The sequence below is a fragment of the Nanorana parkeri genome, unplaced genomic scaffold (assembly GCF_000935625.1).
Source record: "Nanorana parkeri isolate BGI_ZX_2015 unplaced genomic scaffold, ASM93562v1 scaffold516, whole genome shotgun sequence".
Classification (NCBI taxonomy): domain Eukaryota; kingdom Metazoa; phylum Chordata; class Amphibia; order Anura; family Dicroglossidae; genus Nanorana; species Nanorana parkeri.
In genome coordinates, this window is record NW_017306784.1 from 812815 (window position 1) to 828973 (window position 16159).

General features: G+C 42.5%; 1 protein-coding gene across 1 annotated transcript in view; it reads right to left on the bottom strand.

Annotated features, from left to right (window-relative positions):
* Window positions 1-13110, bottom strand: part of LOC108790949 (complement decay-accelerating factor-like) — a 21600-nt gene extending 8490 nt beyond the window's left edge. The window contains exons 1-8 of the mRNA XM_018561312.1: window positions 13045-13110; window positions 12856-12913; window positions 12407-12592; window positions 11009-11200; window positions 10777-10873; window positions 6349-6428; window positions 3692-3871; window positions 521-700 (exon numbers count right to left, since the gene is read on the bottom strand). Of these exons, the coding sequence (XP_018416814.1) occupies window positions 521-700; window positions 3692-3871; window positions 6349-6428; window positions 10777-10873; window positions 11009-11200; window positions 12407-12592; window positions 12856-12913; window positions 13045-13110 (1039 nt within the window). The remainder of the gene's footprint in view (window positions 1-520; window positions 701-3691; window positions 3872-6348; window positions 6429-10776; window positions 10874-11008; window positions 11201-12406; window positions 12593-12855; window positions 12914-13044) is intronic.
* Window positions 13111-16159: the final 3049 nt, after the last annotated feature.

Sequence of the window (16159 nt, forward strand, 5' to 3'; positions counted from 1 at the left end):
AAAACAATTCCTCCCCCCCCCCCCATGTTGGAACAAACTGGACCACACGTTAAAATGGTTTTTTGCCTTTCTCCTGCATCACTTTTAGAATTCTGTAATTCTGTGTATGTAGGTTTTTGATTTATTGCTTTTTGTTAGTGAACTCGCTGGATTTGTGTCTCTCTCAACCCAACTATGGAACATGGAGACAGAGAATGGAAGTGGGAAGCAAGGGTATGGAAGATAAATGTAAAAAAAACATGGAGCAAGTGAGGAAGGGAAAATAGCAAAAATAAGAACGATAGATAATAAAGAGAAGAGAGCTGAAATTAAAAAGGTTTGCAGAAGGTGAGTTTAATAAACAGAACGAGGAAAGTCAGAATGGAGATGGAAACTGGAGACTGAATTGTAGGAAGGTTGTTCCAAAAAAAGAAAAAGGGGTAGGATGTGGTGACTGATGATCACATCTAGAATCAGCTTTAGTTTGCACTTGATCATAAGAAGGTAATAAAGCATCCTTTTCCAAATACTGTATACTTACTTTTACACTCAGGAATTCCGGTTTCCCACTGACTATCAATGTTGCATGTGATTGTACTGGATCCCTTCAGAACAAAGTCTTCTTTACACTTAAACGTTATAGCTGAATTCAGTCCATATGGACCAACAAATCCAGACTCTCTTTTTGAATTTGGCACATGAGGATCAGGGCAATTTACAGCTGACAATGGAGGAAAAGAAAACAAGATTAAGAACGGAGGAAGAATATGTTTGACAGTATTTTGCTGCACTATACAGGATAACCAGGTCTTCATATTATCACAAAATCAAAACTGTAATCAAAGGATCACTAATTCTGTATGCAAAACATTATTTTTCACATAGTTATGTCGATAAAAAAAAAAAGAGCAAGGTCACACAGAAGGCGTATTTCCAGCTCTTACAGTAAAGGACCCTTTTTGTAGGTGGAGATTAAAGTAAAAAGCTTGGCTAAATACACATATGTTAATGTAGATAATGCATGTAGACCACATAATTGGCTTCACAGAATGACAAAACAGTAAACATATACAGTATGTATTTCAACTGTATGTTTAGTGGTTTGCTGAGAGTCTCGCTTTTACATGGCAACTTCACTTTTAGTGAAGCCGCCCCTTCAAATATAACCCGGTCTCACTCAGTGGGGCCGCAGAGCCCACTCATACTAGGCACAAAGGGCTGTGCAGAACAGAACAGCAAATACATTAGAAGTGGAGATGAAGGTATTTCAGTGTGCGGGATACAACAATAGGGGTGGTGGGGGGTATATTTAGAACTTACCCCAAAAGTGAAGTTACCTTTCACCCATTCACACCAGATGCATTGGGACTGCACTGGCCATTTTCTCCAGCACAGCCCCAATGCCAGACAAAGCAATTTATCTGGTCACGGATGGACACCATTCACACCACTGTGTTGCAGTGGTAACGCAGAGGTGTGCGCTTGAAGAAAAGTACAGCATGCAGTCATTTTTTTTCAGCACAGAGGGCCGAGACGCCATACAACCGCCTCGCACTGCGCTGTGCCATTAGAACTGAATGAAATTACACTTGTTACATTTAAATAATCCTCTTAAAAAAAAAAACAAACACACACACACAACACGTGTGATGTGTCGGCATAGGTGTGTCAGCACAGTGCTGGGCAGCGTACACCAACTGCTGTGTGATTTAGCTCTGCTGCTGTTGTCAATGGGCCCTTAAACATCTTTCAGTGCCAAAGATGCATGCACATCAACTGTGGTGACCTTTATATCTAAACCCAAGGGAAAAAAAATATATTGCAGCTTACCAGTCATTAGATGTGTCAATGTCAATTCAGAATGACTTGTACAAAAATTCCCTGGGAATAAATACAGTGAATGTTGCTCCAATCCACATAATATGTTAGTCACAACAAGGTGTTGATTGTATTTGCATAATTGGATTTTGTATTTGCATAATCAATTCAGAATGACTTTTACAAAAATTCTCTCTTCTTATTCCCAGAGAATTTTTGTACAAGTCATTCTGAATTGAGAAAGCTGGTTGGATGACCAGTAAAAAGTCTTCAAGAAAAATACAGCAAGTCCAGTTTCCTTGACTTATTTTTTACAGATATACCATGAGCTGGATGAATGAGAACCTTCACAGATGTAAATGTCATCACCTTTCCACTAACTGCATGCAGGCTATTCAAATATACTGTATAAAGAAGGTTGCCATGTAGTCCCTTAAAGCCGAACATTACATTTGCCTCCACTGGTTCCTCCTTTCCCCTTCATCAACTGTAAGGGTCGTACCCTGGGGGGGGTCCGGTGCGGGCGTCCGTCGCGGTCCTGTGCAGGGACAGCGGGTTCCTCCTGCCCGGGGTCGCTCAGGGCGGGTGATGGCCTCGGGTGGCAGTGCCCGTGGTCGTACTGCGCAGGCGCGGTGTGGATTGCCGGCATCTCTCTCTCCTCCGGGATCTACAGCCTGCGCAGGCGCGCCCTGTAGCTCCGCCCCCTCTAGAGTGAGCGCTCGGCTTAAAGCCGCCGCTCGTCAGTTGATCGGCGTCTCGCTATTGATGTAGCAGGACGCTGATCAACTCAGCGCTCCCTTCGCTCCCCGGGACCTGGACTCTCAAAACCTACCCAACTGGAACGCAAGTACCCTGGGCTATACCTATACCATAGCACCAGATGCTAAAGTTTCTCTCATAGCTACTACGGTTAATACCCATAATTGCTGGTTATATTCACTGCTGTGGCTACTCTCTATTGATTACTTAAACATCCACTTCTGTGAATGCTCATACTTGCTGGTATAAATCTGCTGCTGTGAATACTCATACTTGCTGGTATGAATCTGCTGCTGTGAATGCTCATACTTGCTGGTATAAATCTGCTGCTGTGAATACTCATACTTGCTGGTATATATCTACTGCTGTGAATATTGCGGGCTTAAAACACATCTAGTGCTGTGAAGGCTCGTACCTGCTGGTTATACTCACTGTGTGCATACTCTCCACTGATTGTTGTACCTCCACTGCTGTGAGGACGCCTCACCACTGATTAACATCAAACTGCTGTGTATACTCACCAACGCTGATCATTTGCCCCTGCTGAGGTAGATTACCAGTGCACGGACTCTCTCCTCACTCCAGCTCGACCCCACACTCCGGGGTCACCAAACCCTCACCCCAGCGGGGAAATGATGTGAGGCAGCTCCCTCTCAGCCTCTCCTAAAGACGGGGCAAGTGAGGTGCAGCTGCCACTCTGATACCCGTACCCTAGAACCACAGTTGAGATCCATATAGTCTGTTAGTTCACCCGGACTGAACATTACATCAACATGCTAATTACATTTTTAAATCTTTCAATTTTTTATTACCCACCTTTTTTTAGACCCATCAATGTTATTACCGGGTCTCTGTGCATCACTATGCAATGCGGGCAGGGTACTATACATTGCTTCCAGAAAACATAGCAGAACCCTTCCTCAGTACTCCTCTCAAAGGCCCTAAGCATTGATACAAGCAGTCGGCTGGCTCTTGAGAGTAGGTACGCAAAAAGTATTACAGACGATACTCTGTATTGTTACAAGTGCATTACAATGGCTACAATCACATTGACCATTTTCTTGTGAAAAGTAAAAAAAACACCTTTAAATCTTAAGCTAAAAATTCAATAACAAAAAGATCATATATTTCTAACCTTTGCATGTGGGAAAATCAGAACTCCAAGTCCCATCTGCTGTACAGTGTACTGATGCATTACCCGCAATTTCTAAAGGCTTCCGGCAGGAAAAGCTTACAGAATCCAAATAATTGTACTCGTCCTTTTGTGGTTCAATTGTTATATCACTTAGTACATTTGGTGCTTCACATATTACCACTAGAAGGAAAATAATGTGTTAGAAAATTAATGCACAGGCATTTGATAACGAATCCTCAAGTGACTCACTTAATGTGAATCTCCCTGGGTGTGTATATTATCATTAAAAAGTGTGTTATATGTGGTGGACTGGTGAAAAGTACTAAAACCTTACTATGCAGGATGTTGGCTCCTACACATAACACTGGTCTTCAAATACTGAAATGCTCCAGTCTCATCCCTGCCCCTTCTCACTACTTGTTCATTCACAAAATGTCCTATATTTTTTCAAAGAGTACAATGCATTCTTTAACTGGAGGAGAGCAGGTGATGGTAATGTGACATCATCTCTCCTCCTCCAATCACAGATATACATACAGTACATCAGAACATCTATATATCAAATATGACCCCTACACAATAGATAAAATCAAGTTTAATAGAAGGAAAACTAAATGAAGATAATTAAAAATATAACATGCTACACCAAATTTGAGAGGATATGAAGCGCTTGGATCTCCTATGCCAGTCGACAATACTTTGACCTAGCCCAGCTCACTATTTAATTTGGCTCCCACGGCGAGGGAAGCCCACCCGACCTACGCAAGTCTGTCTGCTCTGCACTTTCCCCCCCTCTCTAATCCCTAAGTTATACTGGTCTTTTCGTACCCCAACCGCCCTCATACGTGACTCCCTGTCCCCTTCCCCCACCCTATTGCCCTCCACACAGTTGCCGATCACTGGTATCAGCCTCCCAGTCACCATTACAAAATAGGTTATAAAACCGGATTACAGTCCTCAGCAAAAACGACCCTCATCGGAAGGTTCCATCTAAATGGTTTGTTAGTACTTAAGCGTACCATGATGAACCACCCGGTTTGTGTATTATGCACATAACCTACTGATCCTTAACCTTAAGAAAATCATTTTACACTTCAGCATTGTGTTCTGTTTATTTGAAAACAATATTTTGTAAAAAGAAAAACAACATGCTTACTGAAAACCTCAAACAAGGGCTGAACAAGACTGACAAGGATCGAACGCTTCATTGTCTAATCCATAGTATTAAAGTTGGCCCTAAACTCTTTACATTTCTCCCATTCAGCCCCGTTGAATGTCGGAAGCTCTGCTGCCGGCTGTTGAATATCTGGACAGTGGTAGCAGCTGACTGGATGCTGGCTGTTCAGACGAAAATTTTCAGACCGACTGCAACAAAAGTTGACCTTTGCAGAGCAGCGGGATGCCAGCAAGGACACCCAAGCCTTGAATTTCAGTCTGTCAGAAATTCGCTTAGTGTATGGCCAGCTTTACTCTGTGGTATGCCCAATAACATTCCATCAAGTGCCAACACCTAATGTAACATCTGCCATGATACTTATGATACATGATGTCAGTCAGTGGCGTAACCAGAGTTATGGGCGACCGGGGCAGAATACAACAACCAGATATTGCCGTTCCCTGGGTGATATGTGTGTGTGTGGGGGGGTGTACAGGGACAATGATGGCATGCTTGGACTTGTAGTTCCTTAGCTGATATATATGTATGGGGGTGGGAGGTACAGTTCCAGTGCATGTTTATATAATATGGGGGGGGGCGAAAAAAAAATTCTGCCCCGGGCGCCCATAACTCTGGTTACGCCACTGGTACCAACACGCATTAGATGAAAGAAATGACCGCACAATGGTTACACAATAATAATTTAATATCCGATTTATTAAGTGAATAAAAGAAAACACTCTTAACCCATAAAGACAATTAAAAGGATTATTACTCCAGAAGAAGTCCATGAGACAGCATCAAGGTGAAATAAGCAAAAGGCTTTTAATTTACCTTAGAAAAAAACATGTTCCCGTGCGTCCTTGTAGAGGCAAAGTTAGAAAAATCCAAAAACTGAACCTAGATAATAGGTGTGCACCTGGTGAAGCTTCTATTGTTGTGGGTAGGCACCGAGACTCAGCATGTCTGGGCATCTTAGGAAATGTACTCATAGCGGCACATCTAGATGCCCACTGCACATCAAGATGGCCTCAAAAGGCTGCAACAATTATATTCTGTGACAAGAGCTACTCTGCTTTTGCTACTGTGTAAATAAAACGTCGCAGGTCTCTTCTCCCTACCTCCTAGTGATGTTATTTAATTGTCTTTACTTCTGCTTCAATAAGGCATTCCAGGCAGCCATGTTTGCTAGTATAGATTTCGGTGCTTGCTGTCGGTACAATGTATTCATACCATACCACTAGAAGTGCATTGTGCACATGGTTAACTTTGTGCTTTTATCTGTAATGTCTGGACTTTTGATCATACTGCTTGTAGGGAACACATGAAAATCCCAAAAAGCTTTTAAACCCCTTTAAACTGATCCTAGTTTGCAGAGAATGAGACAACTGCTTACAATGGTCCAGTCATACCAAAATTAGATTCAAGAAATGTAAAGTATAAATTGTACAGATGTGTGCCCACTAAGGGTAAAAGGGGCAATTGTGGCTGATAGGTTTACCATCACATTGAGGAGCAGCATTGCTCCAAGTTCCATCTGCTTGGCAGTCCCTGTAATTGCGTCTGCTTTGCATACGATACCTAGAAGCAGAGAACAGAAAAGAGAATCATTAATGAAATGTAATAGTAATAAATGTATTACTAAACAATTTTATTTATTTAGTATCAGGATGTAACAGGAAATGGTCACTGCAGCCCTCCTATGTAAAGATTATGGGGTTACCCCTTTGATAAAAGTGGTAAAACATTTTTAGGACCGTCTACATCCAAACATACTTGATTACTCAAAGTCAGGCCCCGTGATCTCATACTTCTGAGCAGCGGAGATCCAAGCTCATAGCCTAATCCTTCTTATAGAATAGTGAGAAACATTTTCTATACAAGTAAAGATCTTCAGGTGCTGAACACATGTCCAAGAAGCAGTTTGTATTTTATATGGCGCAGTACGTAAAATTACTGCTTCAAGAAAATCAGCTACAGGATAAACCACATAAGTAGTATTGTTTTTAGTAAAGATATATTGACAAAGCTGCATCCACAAACATTTACTGAAATAAGAGCTGGAATAGGAGATACTCTACTTCTACCCTGACCATATACTGGTAGATTATAGAACAAACATTCGATATTGCCATCAAAAACGTGTCGTTTAAAACTTCGCTGAATTTTAACATTGATTTTGGAAATAAAAATGGAGTTTCTCGAGCGAAAACCATATTTATGGTTAGAATTTCAATGATTTGATAAACATTTTCAATCCAGCTCCTTCAATTTTTTGTCAATATGGTCAAATTCGAGCATCAATTTGACCCCATTACACTATTATAGAAAAGTATGCTCTGAAAACAAAATGTGTTTTTTTTTTTTTAAAGAAACTTTTGTGTGCTTTAAATGTCTGTTTTGGTAAGGCAGCCAATTCACATTGACTGGGCCCATTATGAACCTTAAAGTGTGTGTAAACCCCAACTTCTCTCATTTGCTCCCTTCCGGTCTGTTAAATATACCATTAAAACGGTTTTATCTGTGACAAAAACAAACCTCAAACATTCAGAGCTGCCCAGTGTGCATGTCCTGTGTTATTTCAAAGAGCCCCATTAGGTTTTAATCTTGGATTACAGAATGATTAGCCTTTATGTGGTAAAGGTCTGAGAGTGCGAGTGGCCGAGCAGCAAAAGACAATTGGGAGGGCTGACAACTCTCAGTCCACAGAAAAAACTGTGTTGTCAACCCACATGACTTTAAGTGAAACTAAACCTTTCTATCCTTCACAGCCGAGGACAGACCCATTTTAGCCTCTATTTAGTTCTGCGGTTGCCACGGTGTTGCACATGTGATCAGCTATGACACCAGCCATTTGAAGGTTTGAAAATTCCATTTAAAGCGGACAGACACACAACTGGCAACTGTTAGAGTCATCATAAAAAGGAATGCCGTGAATATAAGGCTCCGTTCACACATACAGCAGTGACCTGTTTTTTTCCGCACAAAAAAACTACAGCTCACTGCCCTATTCACGTGATGGGCGGTGCGCTGTGGAAATAAACAGAGCTGCTACTTCCCTTCCCCCCCCCCCCCCCCCTGCACTGGATGCCACTGCAGGGCACCGTGCTGCTATGTGGGGACCTAAATGGAATGTACACATTGAGGGAAATCCATCAATATTGGAACAGACAGAATCTGGAGCACTTGTCCATGCAACTAAATAATAAAAAAAAAAAGTAATACAGCAACGTCCAAAACACCGCACATTGCTGGAGCCGTCGCATTTTTGTGGATGAGCAAACCCCATTTTGGGTAACAGTTACAGCTGTAGTTTTAGTTCTACTTGAAGTATATGTAAACCCAAACCATGAACTTCTCTTCTTTTTTTGCTCCCCTTTGGTCTGCTAAATATTGTAGCGCCCTCTAAAATGTCACTATTCAATTTAGAGATACCTGGACTGTAACCAGTCTAGATACTGATTATACAGAGCTCTGCATTCTATAGGTGTCCCTGAATCTGCTGGATTGATTGCTCCTCCTGTTGCTGAGGAAAAGGGAGCCTTGGCATACAGTGAGGGAGGATCCATCCTCAGGTTATGACTATGCACCTGACCCTAGCCAATCCCTGAGTAGGATGACTCAGAGGCATGGTTGAGGGCAGGTAATAAAAGGTCTGGGGACACTGTGCAGAGGTCTCTTCCCCCTAGGGGCCTCGCCCTAGGAGGTCTGTGGAGATGCAGGAAACTGGCCTGGGCCTCAGCACATGGCAGGTGCTGAGGGGCCTAGAGGCCTAGGATACACTTATACTTTGCTGGGCCCATACACGTGGCAGGTGATGGGTGCCTTGTTCTGAGAAGATATTACCACTAAACTGGAGTGCTCATTGGCAGTTGCAGATGCTGAGGGCACAGAGATTCCAGATCCTGAAGAGGAAAATACCTGATGGAAGCTGGGATGGAGGGAGAGTCTGCTTGTTGAAGGGTACCGCAGAGGAGCTGGTGCGAGCGTCCGTCTGGGACCCGCAAGGGAGATCCCTCACCCTATTCCAGGTATCTGTTCGTAGCATTGTTACTACTATTGGTCTCTGGGACCAGATCACAGCGATATCAGCATTAGCAGTTGCAAAGGGAGAAAGCTGTCCTCCGAAGTATTTCCTATGGCATCCTACAGATCCTAAACCCTCTCTCTCCTTTTGAAACTTGCAAATAAATATCCCAAAAGAACCCTAAGACTCGAGCCATTCTGTCCATGAGTGTCCGTGTGCTGTTGCTGATCAAAAGGGACCGGTAGCTGGAACAAACAGGTAGGAGAACCTATTTCATACTGAGCGGCTCCTTCGGGGGTAAACGCTACAATATGAAAATATTTTAATGTATCTTATCTGTTTCATAAGTTCAATAAGTTAAACCCAATCACATTAATGTGGGTGATAACGGGTGTGCTAATAGGGCCTTCGCAAGGCTATAAACAAAAGAGTGCAGCTCCGGCAAGGCTGTGTATCTGGGGTATTCAGATCATCTCATAATTGTGCTTAGGAGGGCTAGAGAGGGTGGTATAGTGGAGGGGTGTGGGAAAAAAAAAAAAAGAAGCTACTTGTCCATGGGCTAAAGCGGGGGCCGAATCTACTTGTCCCTCATGACAATCTACTTGTCCCAACACAAAAAAATTAGGGATGCACGAATACCGGTTTTTCGCTATCGAGTACCGATATTTTGCTTTCAGTACTCGCCAATACAGAGTACCGATATCAGTGCTTCCGCTGGCATGGAGCTGGCTTCCCGGGCAATCAGGAAGCTAGACAGTGGCTTGATTGTGATTGCCTGGGAAGCCGGTCTCCCGGCCAATCAGTAAGGAGCTGGCTTTCCGGCCAATCAGGAACCTGGGAGGCGGTTATTACTTGCTGCCTGGCTTCCCGATTGCACGGGAAGCTGGCTCCATGTTCCCCTGCGGCATTGCCGGTCAGAGGAAATCTTCCTCTGAACGGAAGCTCGGGTATCGGGGAAGGTATCGGAGCATTTGGGTGAGTACAAGTACTCGCCCAAATACTCTATCGGTGCATCATAATCAAAACCGTATTTGACTGTGCTAAATAGCATTGCTCATTGGTCAGCGTGGTGACCTGACCACGCTGACCAGTGAGTGCTTGCAATTTGGAAGCGAAATTCAAAATGCATAGGGCAGGACTGCTCTGGACAGCAGTACGGGGTACAGATAGTACACCCGTACTGGCGGAGGGCAAGGACTGTTCAAAGATGCTCTGTGCAGTTCCCGACAGCGCTCCAGCCTCAGTGATCACACAGGGGTGGGCGGGGGAGTACAATATCGCTGCTCATTTGATAGAAGTGATCTGATCAGATCACTTGTATAAAACGTGCAGCAGCTCCCCGCTGTACATTAGCTCTGCTTGCTTGAAGCAGGGCTAAATGTACAAAAAAAAATACATTCTTTAATTTTGTCATGATAGCTTATCCATTCAAAATACTAAATGCTTTATCCAAAATCAACAAATTGTTTCTTGAATTGCATAATAAACATGACTCTGTTTTGAAAGCCAGCGGTGTCCTTTGTGATAGTTATGCTTGACTAGAATTTAAAAAAAAATAAATAAAATCCAGACAAAATCTGTCCTTGCATTGCGGAGGTAGCCGGGTAATTATTTTCTTCTTTAACCTCCAGCACCACCAGAAGATCAGCGCTGTGGGGAGCATCCAATGTCTGCTCTCTGTATTGGGTATTCCACAGTCAATGTCTCTGGAACCACTTCAAGTAGTTGCATTTTTAATAGCAGTTAATATTGTGATGCAGACATTAGTGTACCTGTAAAACTGGTCATAAAAGAAATGTATAACTAAAGCAAAGAAACTATTGTATGCATAAAGCCTGCTGAAAAAGTGCTTTGCGTTTCAAAACGAAAATGCCAAAAAAAAACCCAAACGGTAAGACTCACCCTGCATTACATGTATAGGTCACTCTGGATCCAAAAAGCATGTCAGCAGTCTCCATTTCTCCATTTTCTATTTCTCCTGGGTTACCACATGATCTGCCTGCCAGTAAAATATAGCAATTCAGACACTACTGCAAATGTAAGAACCAATAAATATTGCAAATCACAAGAGTACTTGTTCGCTTTCCATACCATTATTTCTACAAAGAAGCAAAGCAAAAGGAAATATGCTTACGCTGGCAGAATGGGTCAGGAGTAGACCATGTATAGTTCTCTAGGCAGGTTATTAACCTCATCAAGCCAGGAATTCGTACAAAGCCAGGCCTACAGTTATAGGTCACTGTTACATTAGGAAGATATATATTCCGATTAAGAGCATCATCTGTAGGCAACGCTTCCGAAAATCGAGGCAGGACACCACAACCTCCTAAAACACAGGACAAATAGATATAATTGGGGACAGTACTTATAAGGCTTGTTTAAGTATTCCAGTCATTACATAGTCAAAAAATAAAAACATGCTTTATGACGGGAGTTCTATCCTTTTTCTTCATCTTGTTTTTAATGTCATTTTTGCCAGCTTTCCTTTACTTGTCTTAACAATTACAATTTGCATTTCATGATTTGTGAGATTTACAAATCTTAGATTTACAACAAAAAGGGAACCACCTTGATAACATTCCAGTCGATCCTAGATTTAAAACTAGATCCCTTATTTGAATTAGGCATGATCTGTCCAAAAAGAACCTCTTAATTATCCATTTAAACAGATACATTCCAAAGTTGGTAGCGCCATCGTTTTGCTCACACAGTGAGGCCGATTTACTGGAGGAGAATTTTTACACAATAAAATGTGTAAAGATTCACTTCTAATTAATCATGTGAAATGCAAATCCATGTTTGCCTATTCTGCACAACCGACTAAAGTAAATCATTTTAATTTTTGGTGTGAACATTCTTCAATCCTTTAGGGCCCATTCACACCATGATTCAGACCTGAACGTTTTTGTTGTTGTCTGGAAGCCCATTCATTCCTATGGTAAACACAGTGAGGCTAGTTCACACCATTGCGTTCAGTTCCAGAATGTTAAGAAAAATGCATGCACTATTTTATTTGGTCTGGAACACACCAAAATGCATGTATACGCACTGGAACACTTTAGAAAATCAATTTAGACAAGAAAATGCACTGGAATGCCTTAACAATGCACATGACATTTGCAGAAACTCATCCAGATTGGGTCTGGACATGGTGTGAATGGGCCCTAAGTAAATCAGCCTCACTGTATGCATAAGTATAACATATAGCGGTCCTATTCTTCCTCTGACCGGAAGTTCCGGTATCGGGGGTAAATATTGGAGCATTTGGAAAAGTATGAGTACTTGCCCAAATACTTGGTACGGCAACGATACTAGTATCAGTATTTTCCTAATCTAAACCATACCCACAGTGCACCTATATGTGTTCTCGTTCAGCTTTGCAGCTTCTTGTGTTGACACTTGACTTCAAGCCTGCTCATTTGACAATATTACAGCATCATTACATAGTGACAAATACAAGTTTATTATTATGCTTTTTAAAACAAAAACAAAAAAAAATACACATCAAAAACGAGTCAAGGATAACACTTACTTGTGCAGAATTCTTCAATAACTGTCCAAGTGCCATCAGCTTGACAGGTAATGGTTGTACTTTTGCCAGGAATTTCATAATAACCAGTACTACGATCACATGTGTAAACAATTTCTTGTCCTGTGGTTCCAGATGTCTCAGCAACTGGGCTTGTGTTTGGTATATTTGGAGGGGATGGACAATCACCTACAAATAATGGCAGAATTTGAGAAAAATGTTGAAGAGACAAAAGAATTGGATGAACAAACTGTCATTCAAAGGTTTCATAATTTAGAGAATAACCGACACTCAATAAAAGATTGCATGTACTGTTTAACATGGCAGGTGATGAGGGACCATATCCCTTTCCATCCCTTCCTCCTTGTCATGTCATATAGATGTGTTACATGTTCCCATTTACACAGCATAACCGAAAAAAAAAAAAAATACTTTAAAAAATGATCGCTTACCTTTCAAGATGCGCTTTTCCGGAAAATCCAGGACTTCAAAATCCTGAATGTCGGAGTGCTAAACTGCAAGTCCTGAACACGTTCACATTATGGCATGGGGAGCACTGCATAATGTTTCAGTTTTAAAAAGTCAAAAGTTGAATATGCATTTCAGGAGGCCCTGGCAGTGGATCAGGCAGCTCCCATTACCGTATCAACATAAGTCTCATCATGGGCTATTTTAAGAGCAATATACACATTTTTAAAGAATACCATTTTCTAAAGCAAAATATTTTCTTCATATTCCAAGATTTTTTTAAAGCAAGATATTTTCTCAAAGACACAAAAGTCACATACTTCTGGGAACTTGAAGTAAACCTGTGTTGACTAAGAGTCCATTCCCACTTCTGCGTACGTTGCGTGAGTTTTTCTGTATGGAGTCGTATTGCATTAAGGCAGCCTATTTATTTCGAATGGGCCATCAACATACCTCAATATATGAAGAAAAAAAATATATATACACTGGCACTATTTTCGCCAATGCCGCCCACCATAATACACAAAATATTCACATCTGTGTATTGTGGTGCACTATAACGCAGGTGCATTTTCATTCACTGCATATGTGACTTAGGGGGCCATTCAAAATGAATGTTGGTGGCCCACAATGCACATATACAGTCTGAGCATGACGCAGGGATGACATTCGGGGGCTAATAAACCACTGATGTCTCCTTAAAAAAGACAACCTGTCACCTCCACTATGGTGTCCCACGTGGGGCTTATTCGCAACCTTGTAATCGAAATAAATGTTTAAAAAAAAGTTTAAATAAAAACAGCCCCCAAACACCCCCCCCCCACACTATATACATACAAAAGAATGTTGGGTGCGTCACACATTAGTTATTGTCGCACATGCCAGTGTGAGAGCATTCATTCTAGGGACATGGTTTACCTTCAACTCTGATGACCTGTAAAAGCTTTAGGGCCCATTCACACCACATCATCTCCAGACCAGACCGTTACCGGACCCAAAATGCACCCGAATGTATCCCTATGCTATTTCTGGCCTCTGTTCACACCAGCGCAGTCCGTTCCAGACCAGAAAAAAACTGCATGTCTCATTTTGTCTGGTCTGGAATGCACTGAACTGCGGGCATGTTCACACTATTTTCCGGATCAGATCTGGTCCAGAAAATGGTGCGAACCAGCCCTTAAAGTGTCATTCATTAATGCACAGTCTTGGATATCTTCATTTATCCCTAATGCACTCTCAAATTTGGGGCTCCAAATATTTGGTTCACTTCACGCAACCTCATCTTTTATATAGGTTTCTAAAAATAGGGTATTATTTTGCTTGCACTAAAACTAATTTGAGTGTATTTTTTACTAAAAATATGCAGTTGTAATAAATAGCAGCACAAATAACCTAAGACATAAAAAAAATACAATTACCACCATTTTATTCTTCATGGTCTCTGCTTTCAAAAAATAGATAATGTTTTAAAGGTGTCAAGTGCACTTTAAAAAAGGAGAATTATGAGGTGAGTGATTTTCACTCAGCCTCATAATCTGAGCCGACCTGTGACAATGAAACTGTCACAGGTCGGCTCAATAGATCGGGAAGTGAGTGAACACATACCGGCGCTCACACACTTCTCAATCTATCCCTGCAGAGAGCCGTGACTGTCACTCACAGCTCCCTGCAGGGATTCCCCCTCCCCCCCTCTAAAAATTCCTCCAGCGCTGACTGGCGGAACGGATGGGGGAGGGGGCGGGTACAGCTGGCTATGCCTCTAGATAGGCAGAGCCAGCTGTCACTCATGCAGCAGGGTGGTTGCAGACAGAATTGTCGGGATCTGTTCCGGCTGCGGCGTCTCAGTATACCGCGAGCTGTAGCTTGCGGTATACTGAGCTTTGAGTGACGGGAAGACGCTAGTTTGTGTCCTCCCTTTACCCTTAGGAGAACTATAGGGAAAAGCCCTAAGGTCCGGTTCACACCTGGGCGTTTTGTAGCTCGTTCCTACGCTCTGCAAAACCCTCAAACACCGAAATCCCATTATTTCCTATGGTTATGGTTCACACCTGGGCGTATTACAGGCCGTATGAACGCGCTACAAAACGCCCTACGCCCAAAGTATGTACTTTGGGGCGTTTTTGTCGCGCGTATCCATTGGGCTACAGCCAGGTAGCCCTCGGAAACGAGCGTTTGTCGCACGTTCTTTACCACGAATCGCGCGCAAACGTGCATATTCGATACGCCTAGGTGTGAACCCAGGCTAACAAAAGCCCTAGCCCCATAGTTCTCCTTTAACCACTTCAAGACCAGGTGTTTAGACCCCCTTCCTGGCCAGGCCATTTTTCAGTATTCAGCGCTGCGGTATTTTGGCTGACGTTTATTCCGTCATGCAACGCTGTACTGAAATGAATTTTATACCATTTTTTGGGGACAGATAGAGCTTTCTTTTGCTGGTATTTAAATCACCACCACTGGGGGTTTTATTTTTTACTATATTTATGAAAAATTACTGAAAATTTTGAAAAAAAAAGTTTTTTTACATTATGTTAGGAAACATTTATTATTACCCAGTTTTTTGGTAAATAAAAAAAAGTTGAGGTGACGTCGGGTACATAGACACCAAACATGTCAAGCTTTAAGGTTAGTTTTAAGGTTTAGTGTTATCAGTGATTGATGGCCCTAGAATTATTACTCATTTCAGCATTCTGACAGCAGAGGGGGGACCAGAGGGAGCTCGTGTAACGCTCTCCCTCTGATCCCCTGTGACACAGGCGCCATGCTGATCCCGGGCTCGCAGCGGGCACAGCAGAGCCCGGGATCAGTGGGACAACGGCGGGGGGCGGCAGGGTGCACCGATCGTTACCCATACAAGCGATCCGCCGGCTGTACACTTGTATGTTAACAGGCATCGCTGCCTGTTTTAAAATTTCGGCCATTTCCTGCCCAGCGGCGCGAGCGAGGGGGCGTGTCTGAGCGGGCGTCTTTAGAGAGCTCCTTATTTTTTAATACGGCCGGCCCGGAGGTAGTTAATGTTAAAAATACAAAATGCATTTTGGTGTCTGCAAAATGGAAAAATAGTTCTGGCAGGGAAAGGGAATGTGAAAACATTAATATTTTGTTAGGAACCAGAGCACCTGCTGCTGGCACTGAGGTCCTCAGAATTAAAGCATGTAGTACCATTGTCCACTGGCAGGTGTCTCCCAGCAGCCAGCAGTTCCCAGCAATTAATCTCCACCCGATTCTAGGACAGTATTTAGCCCTCCTCAGAAATCCATCAGTAAATATCATCTGCTTGTCTCCCCAATC